General features: G+C 49.9%; 1 protein-coding gene across 1 annotated transcript; it reads right to left on the bottom strand.

Annotated features, from left to right (window-relative positions):
* Positions 1-8,908: 8,908 nt before the first annotated feature.
* LOC123188228 (NAC transcription factor NAM-B2-like) lies at positions 8,909-11,233 on the bottom strand. Its single transcript, XM_044600266.1, has 3 exons — positions 10,689-11,233; positions 10,173-10,492; positions 8,909-10,055 (listed from the first exon to the last, which is right to left on the bottom strand). Exons 1-3 carry the CDS (start codon positions 10,921-10,923, stop codon positions 9,408-9,410), a joined length of 1,203 nt encoding a protein of 400 aa, XP_044456201.1. The 5' UTR covers positions 10,924-11,233; the 3' UTR covers positions 8,909-9,407.
* Between the last annotated feature and the right edge of the window lie 2,597 nt (positions 11,234-13,830).

Here is a 13,830-nt window from a genome sequence, read left to right as displayed (position 1 = left end):
AACCCGGTCAGCGGAAAAAGCCATTCAAACAAAGTACGCCGGTCCGTCCAGCTTGGACCGTATACTCGATCGCTCGTGTCAAATACACGGCACCCCAGACAAGCCAGCCAATCACACCAATAGGGATTGTTGGGTGTTCAAGCAGGCCGGCAAGTTAATTGCCGAAAACAAGGACAAGGGGCCACATAGCGATGACGAGGAAGAACCCCGGCAGCCGCACACTGGAGGACAGAAGAGGTTTCCCCCGCAAGTGCGGATGGTGAACATGATATACGCAACCCACATCCCCAAGAGGGAGCGGAAGCGTGCGCTCAGGGACGTATATGCGTTGGAGCCAGTCGCCCCAAAGTTCAACCCTTGGTCCTCCTGTCCGATCACCTTCGATCGCAGGGACCACCCCACTAGTATCCGTCATGGCGGATTCGCCGCACTAGTCCTAGACCCAATCATTGATGGATTTCACCTCACTCGAGTCCTTATGGATGGCGGCAGCAGCCTGAACCTGCTTTATCAGGACACAGTGCGCAAAATGGGTATAGACCCCTCAAGGATAAACCCACAAAAACGACCTTTAAAGGTGTCATTCCAGGAGTAGAGGCACACTGCACAGGCTCAATTACACTGGAAGTGGTCTTCGGATCCCCGGATAACTTCCGAAGCAAAGAGTTAATCTTCGATATAGTCCCGTTCCGCAGTGGTTATCATGCGCTGCTCGGACGAACCGCATTTGCTAGATTCAATGCAGTACCACATTATGCATACCTCAAGCTCAAGATGCCAGGACCTCGCGGAGTTATTACAGTCAATGGAAACACAGAGCGCTCTCTCCGAACAGAGGAGCACACCGCGGCCCTCACAGCAGAAGCGCAAAGCAGCCTCTCAAGGCAATCTACCAGTTCGTCGTTTCAAAGCCCGGACACCTTCAAGCGCGCTTGGGGCAATCGGCAAACAGACCGCCTGGCGCGATCTGAGCTCGCGTAGAAATACGGCGGCCACCCCAATCCCAGCCCAACGTCGTTGTTCATGCCGCGCGTACATAATTACACATTAAAAATACCATGGGCACAGGTGGGGAGGGGGCACAACTACGGCACGCCCCAAAACGCGGCCTAAACTGCACCGGGGGCTTCCCGTTTGGTTATTTTTCTTTTTTTTTCAGGACTTCAATCTCTGGAAACACTGTCCGGCAGCTCTATTGCCGAACACATGATACAGCAACCAAGGAGGCCGACAACTACGGAATTCCTAGGTGGATTACAGATTTCATATAATTCCTCAGCTCGCCCTTGGAATGGACATAGTCCTGCTCTTTTGCTTATTACACTATCTGTATCACTCTGCTTTAATGCAATTTTTTAGTATACAATACATGACATTACGACTATTGTCGCATTTTTGTTATATATATACATATTCATGTGTTCATTAATAACGCCTAGCAACCGTACACTCTGGTACGGCCAATGCACCAGGGGCTTACGTACCCACAATATGGTGTGAAAAGTCCGAACACTTCCACAAGTGCGGCACCCCGAACTTATAGCATCATATGCATCAGCTCCGAATCATGTCTTTGGTCAAATGTTGGGTTTGCCCGGCTCCTATGTTTTGGTACCTTACGTTCCGCTCTATCGGCTAAGGTAGCGCTAGGAGAACTACTGCGATTGTGCCCCGGTTCTGCCGGGCTGAGCACCTCAGTAGAGAAAGCTAAAACTGACTGTCATGATAAGGCGAGAGACTGGTCGCTGTTCGGCGAGGTTTTTTGAGTCCCTAAAGACTTATGCCGCTTAGGGCGAGGGGCCGGCTCCGTCCGGCTTATAGGCGTGTATCGCGCCCCGAATTCGGCCTTCCGAATACCAGGGGCTTCGCCGAAATTTAAAATTATAGAATTCTATGGCTAAGTGAGAGTGATAAAGCATTATTAGTCCGGTTGCCTTGTTCGTTGTGCTGAGCACATCCCTCGGAGGACCCAAACATGGGAACAAGAGTGCTCAGGTTTATCCCGAACACCCCGGCACTCGTGGCATGGGGGCAGAAGCTGAGGACTAGCCATCTCTCAGATTGGATAAACAGCCAAATAGAAGGTAATATTTTAAATTCACACAAGCGTTGCATAGCGAATACGATACAAGTTTTCATACATACAGGACAAAACAAGCAAGTCTCATTCAAATATTACATTTTGCGAACACTCATCTGCGATAAGACAGGCGCCCGGCAGAACACCCTCGTAGTACATCTCGGGGTGGCGGTGCTCCTTGCCCTCCGGCAGCCCCTCCTTGATCAGCTTCACGGCGTCTAGCTTGACCCACTGCGTTTTTACACGGGCGAAGGCCCGGCGTGCACCTTCAATGCAGACAGATCGCTAGACGACCTCCAGCTGTGGGCAGGCATCCACAAGCCACCTCACCAGGCCGAAGAAGCTGTTCGGAAGGGCGTCGCCAGGCCACAATCGGACTATGAAGCCCTTCATGGCCTGATCGGCCGCCTTATGTAGCTCGGCCATCCGCTTCAGCTGGTCGCTCATTGGCACCGGATGTTCGGCCTCAGCATACTGAGACCAGAACAGCTTCTCCGTCGAGCTTCCGTCCTCGGCCTGGTAGAATAGTGCGGCATCGGACACACTGCGGGGAAAATCTGCGAATGCTCCTGAAGAGCTCTGGATTCAGGTAAGTAATCAGTAATTCACCTTTACATGCTTGCTTTGCATATAGAAAGCCTTACCCGCCACTATCTTCTTCATCGCGTCGATCTCCTGAAGGGCCTTCTGGGCCTCGGCCTTGGCACTCTTCGCGCTCTCACGGGCCACGGCAAGCTCAGACTCTCTCGTCTTCAAGTCAAGCTCCAACGCCTCGTGCTTTGTCACGAGAGCCTGGAGCTCTTGCTGCACCTCGCCCACCCGAGCCTCGTGCCTCTCTCGCTCGGTGCGCTCCTGGGCCGCCTTTTCTTCGGCCTGGGACAGCGCTTGCTTCAGGGTCGCCACCTCGACCGTGGCCCCTGGCAAACATACAATGATCCTGTCATTTAGCAATCGCGTCCTTTTTCTCATCTACAGACGGGGTATTACTTACCCTTGTTCTCCTCGAGCTGCCTCTTAGCAAGGCCGAGCTCTTTCTGGGACCCCTCGAGGGCCTCCTTCAGTACGGCGACCTCCGCAGTTAGTGCGGCAGACGCCAGTAGCGAAGCCTGCATATGCATATTGACATACTTATATTAGACTCCTGCGATATTATTTGATCCTCTGTTCGGCTTTTCTTTGTGAACACCGAACAAAGCATCAGGGGCTACTGTCTATGTGGTAATACTTCTACTACATTTTAAAACACTTACCCCGAAGCCTGTTAGAAGGCTAGTATGGGCTTCAGTCAATCCGCTCTTGGCGGACTGAACCTTCCGGATCACCGCACTCATGATAGTGCGGTGCTCCTCCTCGATGGAAGCGCTGTGAAGCGCTTCCAACATAGTGTCCGACGCCTCTGGATGGACAGAGGTCTCCGGCACAGGCGTCTCACCCTCCTTAGAAGGGGACCGCCTGCCCAAGCTTGGAACCGTTGGAGGGTCCGGCGCGGTGTTCGGCTGAGGGCCGAACTTGGAGCTCTCGGGGACCCCGTCCCCTCGGCTCCCGGAGTCCGGAAGGTCGCCTTGAGGCGCCTCCGGGACTGTACCCCCTCGATCCGGTGCCTCTTGAGACAGCACCTCGGCGTCGTCGGCTGGATGAGGGGAGGTGGCGGTCGGGACTGGATCGCTATCCATGTCTAACGAGCCCAGGGAGCCGTCCGAGGATACCTCGATATTAGCTCGGGGCGGCCTGCACAATTGAGTTCAGCGTTAGGGAAAGCAATGCGACAAAGGAATCCTATGGGTTACTTTGGGATTCGAATACTTACAATCTCCCCTGGGGCTTGGCCCTGGGCAACCACTCGTCTCCACTTTCGTCGGCGGTGGTGGAGCTGTCCGGTAGGAGAGTCCTTCCCTTCTTGGACCCTCCAGCCTCCCCAGTTGGGGCGGCCTTCCTTTTCTTGTCTCCCCCAGTCGGCAGGGGAGCCTCTTCTTCCTCCTCCTCATCTTCGGGGGAAGAGTGTGCCGCAGAGTCATCGGACGGTGAGTCCGATGATGCCTGGCATCGGGAACTCTTTCGAGCTCCCTTGGCCTTCTTGGTCTTCTCCGGCACCTTATAAGGGGTCGGAGTCAACATCTTCGCCAGAAGGGCGTCTGCAGGGCCTTCGGGCAAGGGAGCCAGACAGTCGATTTGTCCGGCCATCTTCTGTCAGTCCTGTTAACGGCACGGGAGTTTAGATCCCACATAGAGTCAATCTATATAGAAAACAAGTATCTTGTGAAAGGTAAAACAACTTACCGCACTGGCGTGGCGCTTCGCGCTGAATCCGCGATCCTCAGTAATGGGGGGAGGGACCGCGGCGCCCTTGAACAGCACCCTCCAGGCATCTTCATGAGTTGTGTCGAAGAGCCTGTTCAGAGTTCGGTGCTGTGCCGGGTTGAACTCCCACAAGGTAAACTCCCGTTGTTGGCACGGGAGTATCCGGCGGACGAGCATAACCTGGACTATGTAGACACGCTTGAGCTTCTTGTCCACCATGTTCTGAATACATGACTGGAGTCCAGTCAGCTCTTTTGAATTACCCCAGGACAGGCCCTTCTCTTTCCAGGAGGTGAGCCGCATGGGGATTCCAGATCGGAACTCGGGGGCCGCTACCCATGCAGGGTCGCGCGGCTCGGTGATATAGAACCACCCCGATTGCCACCCCTTTATGGTATCCACGAAGGAGCCCTCGAGCCATGTGATGTTGGGCATCTTGCCCACCATGGCGCCTCCGCACTCCTCCTGGCGGCCGCTCACTATCTTCGGCTTGACGTTGAAGGTTTTCAGCCATAGGCCGAAGTGGGGCTTGATGCGGAGGAAGGCCTCGCACACGACGATAAACGCCGAGATGTTGAGGATAAAGTTCGGGGCCAGATCGTGGAAATCCAGGCCGTAATAAAACATGAGCCCCCGGACGAAGGGATGGAGAGGGAATCCCAGTCCGCGGAGGAAATGGGTGAGGAATACCACCCTCTCATGGGGCTTGGGGGTGGGGATGAGTTGTCCCGCATCTGGGAGCCGATGCGTGATGTCGTCGGGCAGGTATCCGGCTCTCCTCAGTTTCTTGACGTCTCCCTCCATGACAGAGGAGACCATCCACTTGCCTCCCACTCCGGACATGGTTGGAGAAGGTTGAGGTGGAAGTGAGGGCTTGGGCGCTAGAGCTAGAGTGTGCGGAAGCGGATGAGCAGAGGAGGAAGAAGGCGTGGATAGAAAGGTGAGTCCTTATCCCTTTATATGGGCGGACAAGCGTCCCCACTTGCCTGGTAAAACTCTCTTATCCCCCAAGCGCCATAATTGATGGCGCGGTTGGGTTACCCACGCCCGTATTGATGAGAATCCCGTAATAAGGGGACACGATCTCTGCTTTGACAAGACGTGTCGAAAAACTACCTCGCGTTATGTGCGGGGCTGGTTAAAAGAAACGGTTCGAGTAATCACCAGGCCATGACGTAACGTCATGTTGCCAAAACAAGCTAGCGGATTAGATCTGCGAAAACATTACTCTCTCTACGGTGAAATGTGGAACTTATTTTGCAGGGTCGGACACTATCCCCGTATTCAAATTCTTCTGTGATGCATTCGGAGAAGGAACCCGCCTTGCAATGCCGAAGACAACTGTGCGTCGGACTCATCGTCATTGAAGCCTGGTTCAGGGGCTACTGTGGGAGTCCTGGATTAGGGAGTCTCCGAATAGCCGGACTATCTCCATTGGCCAGACTGTTAGACTATGAAGATACAAGATTGAAGACTTCGTCTCCTGTCCGAATGGGACTCTACTTGGCGTGGAAGGCAAGCTAGGCAATACGTATATGGATATCTCCTCCTTTGTAACCGACCTTGTGTAACCCTAACCCTCTCCGGTGTCTATATAAACCGAAGGGTTTTAGTCCGTAGGACAACAATCACAACATACAATCATACCGTAGGCTAGCTTCTAGTGTTTAGCCTATCTGATCTCGTGGTAGATCTACTCTTGTAACACCCATATCATCAATATTAATCAAGCAGGACGTAGGATTTTACCTCCATCAAGAGGGCCCGAACCTGGGTAAAACTTCGTGTCCCTTGTCTCCTGTTACATCCGGCCTAGACGCACAGTTCGGGACCCCCTACCCGAGATCCGCCGGTTTTGACACCGACAATGATGTTATTTTTGCTCGGTGATTTGGTGGTCCATGAAAGGGCCATGAGAGTGGGGGACCAATCCAGGGTTTTTGTGTGACCCGTTTTCAGCCCGACCCATTTTCTCCTTAAACACATACATGCAATTGTCGTAGGTTTTTGGACATATAATTGTAAACAGTTGATTGAAATCTTATTAGAAATTAGTCGAATGCAAAATTGACAATCCCAAAAACTTTTTATGAGCCAGTAAGAGACCTTGCATAATCATGGCCCACACCTTAGAAGTTGAATGAAAGATCGAGATCGAGGCCTTTCGTGCACATATCTTTCCCTAGTTTATGGGTAGCGGCTAGGCGACATGCATCTTGTAGGAGTGATGATTAGGGCGACATGCATCTTGTAGGAGTGATGATTAGGGAGACAATATAGTGGGCAGCTTGGGTATGTGACAACCATTAACCATCGTCGGTGCTTAGGGCGTCTCTAGCGCCGACCCTCAAACCGCATGCATACGTCTGGACAGTGAAAGCCATCCAACGTGGGCCTGTATTGGTCCATAGGGTGGTCTAGACGTACTTTCTGCTGCAAATCAGAGACAAATGTTAGGGGAGGGAGGGGGCTTTGCGGGTGTCCAGACAGCACCCACGCCCGCTTCTGATCACTCCGGCCCACCCAAAACCCTCCTTCCTTGTCCACGTGTGTTCCCGCCCAGCGCCAGTTGCCCACATTCATGCCGCTGTAGAGCGTGTTGCTGCACATTGAAGACGGCTGAGGGCGGACGCAACCTCTCACTGGATGCGTCATTGAAGCGGCGCGCCGGCCGATGGCGCTGCCCGCTGCATGCCCGGCTAAACTCGGCTCCTCGCTGCATTCAAACGCCTCCATTAAACCTGTGTGGAAGCCGAGAAACCTACTCTAGCCAGACGTCCGTTCACGACCGGGCTGACATTAAACAGAACTCTGTGCATGCTCCCCCTGTCCGCCCGCTATTTAAAGGAGGCCAGACGCCGGCAATAATCGCACCACTCTGTCGCTCCCCATCTCCTCCTTCCATAATTTTCTCCACCCTTTTTATGGCATCCAACGAGGAGGAAGAGCAGTTCTCCGGCATAAAAGCCAACCAGGTGGCTCGCCGAGCCCACTGGATTCGACTGAGGCAGCTCGCTACTCCACCTCCCTCGCCAAGCCCGATAGAGAAAGCTGTTGCCCCAGGCCGGCGCGTGGTTCAGCAACTCATCACTCCAAGCCCAGCTCACGGAGGAGTGGCGTGTTGCTCTAGGCCGGCACGGTGGAACAAGAATCGTCGCTACCGTGGACGATGACGTGCCGTACGACACCTCCCGTGCCTGCGACCGCGCCATCCGCCATCAACGCGTGCATAACTGCGCCCTGTCGGCATAGAAGATGTCGGCTATGCGGACAGCGACGAGTTGGCGCCCAAGATGTATGCGGTCGTTGCCATCATCGAGGAGAAGTAGAAAATGAGAGGCCGCCGCCACTTGGGCCCCATGAAGACCACTGCCAAGGCGACGTCGGCGTACACAGCCGGTGTCTTGTCCTCTCGCAGGCGACCGTCGCCCCCTTACCCAAAAACCAACTTTGATCCATGCAGCGTAGGGACACCCTTCCCTTCTAGCCGAAGCATCGACGGGTGGTTCCACTCCGATGAGCGGTGGGGAAGCGAGCCACCCTTTGCGTTGAAACATATACCTCTGGGGGTCATGGTTGTCGGACATGGGGACTAAAATGGAGATCTGCGGCGGTCGGCAGTAGACTAGTCAAGGGTTTCTATGTCGACGGAATGGATATCCACCGACGCCAGCCGTAGACTAGTTTTATCTTAGTCCGTTATCATTTTTAGTTAAAAATATGTCTAAAATATAAATGTTTTTGTCCGGTTTGTATGAAATGCATCATGTTTATATGAAATCCAACCGTGTTTGCATGAATTTCATCTGATTTGTTGAGGAAGTGTTTGAAATGTATGCGGGCACGGCAGCCTCCCGCATTCATGTCCGCAGACCGATCCCACCCTATCTTCAGACGGATGCGGGAGGAAATTTACGGGTCGGAGTTGAAGATGCCCTTAGTTGATGGTCCAAGACGATGTTTTCCTTGGAAATAGTATAACATCATATTTTCCAAACATATTTGTATGTAAACTTGTATTTATATATAAAAGATTGGCCCATAAAAAAACTAAGCACGGTAAGATACTAGTAAAATAATATAAGATCTTGGAGATCCGATCTCTGGATCTAAAAGATCTTATATTAGTTTATAAAGGAAGTAACTCACAAATCTTAATTGAATATAAAAATGTCATTAAATATGTGATCAATCATACACGTGCATGCAATTATCATGCATGCCCTATTTACATACAAGCATATTTATATACTACCTCCGTTTCAGTTTACAAGTCCTGCGCGTATACCTAGATTGCCAATTTTATCACCCTAATATAAGCTATATAACACAACAATTATACCGTTTAAAATAGAACATCTGAATTTTATGTTGTTATATTTTTTTTAAATATATGACTTGTATTACGTTGATCAAATTGACGATCTAGGAGTACGCGCACGTCCTATAAACTGAGAGAGAGGGAGTATTGTAATCAACTGCATATGTATTTACTTCGCAAAGAGTCAGATATAATTGTGGAGTATATGATGGAATAGACCCGGCCAAAAATTATATCTGACTGGGGATTGTAATCAGGTGCATATATATTTACTATTTACTATATGCACTACAATGTATATATGTGCATATGAAACTAATAGCATACTATGTTGTGACTCGTTTTGTACTTCGAAAATACTCCTAGCTAGCAGGTATATGGCCAAAAATTATACTATCTGACTGGGGATTGTAATCAGCTGCATACTATATGCTCTCTACAATATACATATGAAGCTAATATCATACTATATATGTTCTGACTTTTTTTTACTTCGAAAATATTCCTAGCTGTGTATATGGCTAGCAAGTTCGCATAAGTACGTGTTCATGGTGCAATACAGCTAGCCACATATATCCATGCAATGGTGATGTGCATGCAATGCAACTACTCAGTGCTCACTGAATGCGACTACCACTAACTAGCTGCAACAACTACTGGCTAGCAATGCATGCGTGCATGCGCATATGTGGTCTTCATATCATTTGTTCAGGGATTCCAGTTCACGCCGGATATTTGGACGGGGTGCTGGAAGGCAGAGGTGGCGGCGGCAGTGGCTTCTGGCGCGAGCGGGGTGCCGAGGATGACATGCTGTTGATGGTAGGTCCCGTCTTGCACGGGTAGATGATTCATAAATGGAGGCATGGCGTTTATCGCATTGCCCCCGCCGTTGTCCACCGCCATGTCGGCCGTCGACGACAGCGACATGTTGCCGACATTTCTGCTCCTGTTAAACCCAGGAAAATTCCTTGCCTGCGGGAGGATGCCAACGGTTGACGCATCGAGCCAGTTGAACGGGGTTGAAGACGACGGGGCGAGAAACTGTTTGGTCGGAGCCGGGCTCGCCCTCGCCGCCGCGGCCAGGTGGCTCAGCGAGGTGGCGCCCGCCGAGAGGCCGGCGTCCTCTGCTGTGAGCAGGCCGTCCAGGAAGTTGTCCTCGTGGCTGTCCAGGTGATGGAGCAGTGAATCGTAGTTGCTGCCATGCGCCCCTGCACCGGTCATGCCCGCCGTGGCATAGGGCGGGTATGCGGTGACGGCGTCCTCCACGGAGTCCTCGCACTCCATGCTCCTCTGCTGATCCCCGGCGGCGGCCTTGTTGATCTTCTTGTATATGCGGCACAGCACCCAGTCGTCCAACTGATGAGAAGACGACGTACACTAATTAACTTCATCAACCACAATACCCTAAGCTCGAGAGTAAAGTAATTAAACACGATAGGTTACTGCTAGACCGCGCGATCGATCGATACGTACCCTGAGAGAGGCAGCCCTGCTCCCGCCGGTGACAGGCGGCGGTCGGCTGGTGGTGGCGGAGCTAGACGCGTCGGTGAGGCGGTACTCGTGCATGATCCAGTTGGTTTTGAGGCCCTTGGGCGGCTTCCCGCGGTAGAAGACGAGCGCCTTCTTGACGCCGACCTTCTCCCGGCCGCACCCGGAGGCCAGGATAGGTTTGTCCGTGCCGGTGGCCTTCCAGTACCCCGACGTGGCCGCCCTGTTGGGCCGCGCGCCGTTGGGGTACTTGCGGTCGCGCGGGCTGAAGAAGTACCACTCCTGCTCCCCGAAGGTCGCCTTCTCTGATCGATCCCGAGCGAGCGCATGAACAAGCACGACAGGATCACACACATAAACCATCTACATACATGTGTACTGAAAGAACATAAAAATACTTCTTGCACAGTAGTATAAGCATGATGGATGGATTCGATTATTTAATTGCACCGGAAATTTACGGCGCTTGATAAGCACGACGAGGTGAGAAGATGCACATACCGGGCAGCTCCCATGGGTCGAACTTGTAGAGATCCACCTCGGCGATGATGGTGACGGGGAGCGGCACCTTGGCGGCCTTCTTCTTGAGGTAGTGCACGACCAGCTCCTCGTCCGTCGGGTGGAACCGGAAGCCCGGCGGGAGGTCCGGCGCCGAGCCCTGCTGCGGAGGCGGCGGTGGCTGATGCCGCGGCGGTGCCGAGCCGGAAGATGAGTCCGAGCTGCCCATGGATCTCATCAGACCGTCCCCTAGCTAGCTACCAACAAACACACCGGATGATCCCACCAGAGTATATATATGCGCGCAGCAGCACAGCACCTATGTGGACTGTGGTGCCTAGCTCAACTGCCAGAGCTTCTAGCTGGTGGGTGTGGAGGAACGGACTGGGATTTGTTACGGCGACGGTTGGGAGGAGAGAAGAGGAGAGGCGAGCAGGCAGGCGAGTGATCTGCGGTGGAAATTCTGGTGGTTTGGGGGCGGCTGTCCGACCGTGAAACCGTGGCGAGGAGAGCAGGGGAGATGCAGGCCATCGGCGGGGGCAGTGTGGGAGGTGCGGAAGGCATTGGCCCGAGAAATACGGCTCCGTTGTACCGAACCCGGGGCCCAGGGCCCGTCGCCGCTGGACACGTATGCCGGCCGCCGCCCGTACCGCGTGTCAGATCGCCACCGGACGGGGCGCGCGCGACCACGGCCACCCGTTCCGGTACTCTTACTTTTTTTCGTGAGAAAAAAGAGAGTATTCCGCTACTTCTACGCGGGCGCGCAGACTGGACCGGACTTGTGTGACATAGCTCAAGGCACGACCAGCTCCTCATCGGTCCGGTTCGTTTCCGAATTCAACTAGTCGAGAAGTATTCGTTGCAAAGATCACTCTCATCTTTCTAGGTAGCGACATATGACACGCTGCATGTGTGTTATTTGTCGTAATCGGAGAGTTTTTCTTTTTTTAGATTCGTTTATTTAAAACGTTTTATCTCTTAAACCGTGTGTCCAAATCTCGAACACCGTTGGATTCCTCGCGTCGAGATCTTCAAAACTACATCCGATGTTGATAGATGTTGATGAACTTTTTTTCCATGAAAAACCGGACGAAATACTGAAACAGGAGCACGGGTTTTTCCTTTTTCGAAAGAGGCACGTCCGTGGCTCTCGTAAAATCACAACCCGTGCATGTCGCGGAAGCAAAACCATGCCTCTCGCGGAAGAAAAAAAAAGAGAAAACATATTTTTTCCGAGGAGGCACGGTCCTGCCACTCGCAAAAGCACAACCATGTCTCTCGCGGAAGCAAAACCGTGCCTCTCGCAAAAAAAAGAAAACACGTTTTTTTCATTTCCGAGAGGCACGGCCGTGCCTCTCGTGAAAGCACAACCGTGTCTCTCACGGAAGCAAAACCGTGCCTCTCTCGGAAGGAAAAAAAACAGAAAACATGTTTTTCCGTTTCCGAGAGGCTCGGCCGTGCCTCTCACGAAAGCAAAACCGTGCCGCGTTTTTTTTTGTTTCCAAAAGGCACGTCTGCGACTCTCACGAAAGCAAAACCTTGACTCTCGCGAAAGCAAAAAAATGCACTTTTGAGGCAAATAAATATTTTTTTTATCCAAAAGTTAAGGAAGATCGGTGGAAAACCAAACGTCAAAAACACAAAAAAAATAGTTTAAAAGTCGAAAACGTGTGCGGAAAAAAAATCCGGAGGGAACGCCCAGAGCTAGACACATGGCGAGCGGCTGAGAACGCGTCAAATGGGGCTGATCGTTGCGAGGCTTCCGAAGGAGCGCTCCTTAACTAGTTACTCTCGGTCGCTCCTATACTGGCGCGAGGGTGTCGTATGGGCCAGCCCATTTTCCTGTCTTTTTTCTTATTTTTCTTTTTCCATTTTTCTCTTCTTTTCTTTTTTACTTTTTATATTCTATTTTATATTCTCTTTTCTCTTTTCTTCTTTAATTTTTCAACTTTTTTGCGAATTTTCTTTTCAAATCCGCGAACATTTTTTGTTCATCGAATTCAAAAAAATCATCATACATAATTTTTGTTCATCAGATTATAAAGATGCTCATCAAATTTAAAAAATATGCATCAAATAAGAAAAAAAAATTGATTTTCAAAAAATGTTCATAAAATTCAAAATTTGTTCATCGAATTCAAAACTTGTTCTCCATTTTTCAAAAAAGTATCCTAGTTCAAATTTTGTTAATCAAGATCAAAATGTTCAACGGATTCAAAATTGTCCATCGAATACAAAATAATGTTCATCTTTACTGAAAAATGCTCATAAAAAGTTGTTCAACAAAGTTCAAAAAAGTTCACACTTTTAAACATTTTTTGAATTTCCGAACGTTATTTCTTGCTAACTCTAAACATGTTTACATATCTCTGACCATTTCTCTGCACCGACAAACTTTTTTGAATTGGCAAACATTTTTTTTAATCGATGAACATTTTTTTGAATAGGCGAATATTTTTTGTATTGGTGAAATTTTTTGTTTGACGAACATTTTTTGAAATGCATGAAAAATTGTTGAATTCATGTACAGTTTTTGAACCAGTGAATATTCTTTATCGTTGAACTTCTTTTGTAATTCATGATTGATTATTTTTAACATTTTCAAAAAAATCATGAATATTTTTATACACTAAATTCTTTTCGAAATCATGAACATATTCTTAATCCACAAACATTTTATAATTTTCTGGAGCATTTTTTATGAATTGAATTTTTTTAAATTTTGAGCATTTATGGATTTCCTAATTATTTTCATTAAGAAAATATAAGAACAGGAAAAAACAAACAACATATACCTTGCCGGTTCACCAGCGTGCCACGCGCGGAATAAGTGCTTATAGAGGTAGGGTGTGCATGTGTTCGTATGAGTGAGTATACACGAGTATATATGAGCGCATGCTCGCTTAAATTCGATGCACACATGCACCACATGAGCGGCTGCATTCTCTTCCGATCTTTTCACCATCTATTATTCATTTATTTATTTCCTTAACAAACTACTTTACTAAATAAGTTAAAAAGTTCACCTCACATTAAAAATGTTCATGTAATGTACAAAATTTAGTAGAACGAATTTGAAAAATCTCAATTATGCATTTGAAAAATATTAAACATGATAGAAAAATATTTGTATATGAAAAATGTA

The sequence above is a fragment of the Triticum aestivum genome, chromosome 2A, assembly GCF_018294505.1.
Source record: "Triticum aestivum cultivar Chinese Spring chromosome 2A, IWGSC CS RefSeq v2.1, whole genome shotgun sequence".
NCBI lineage: Eukaryota > Viridiplantae > Streptophyta > Magnoliopsida > Poales > Poaceae > Triticum > Triticum aestivum.
This window is presented reverse-complemented; position numbering and strand designations above follow the sequence as displayed.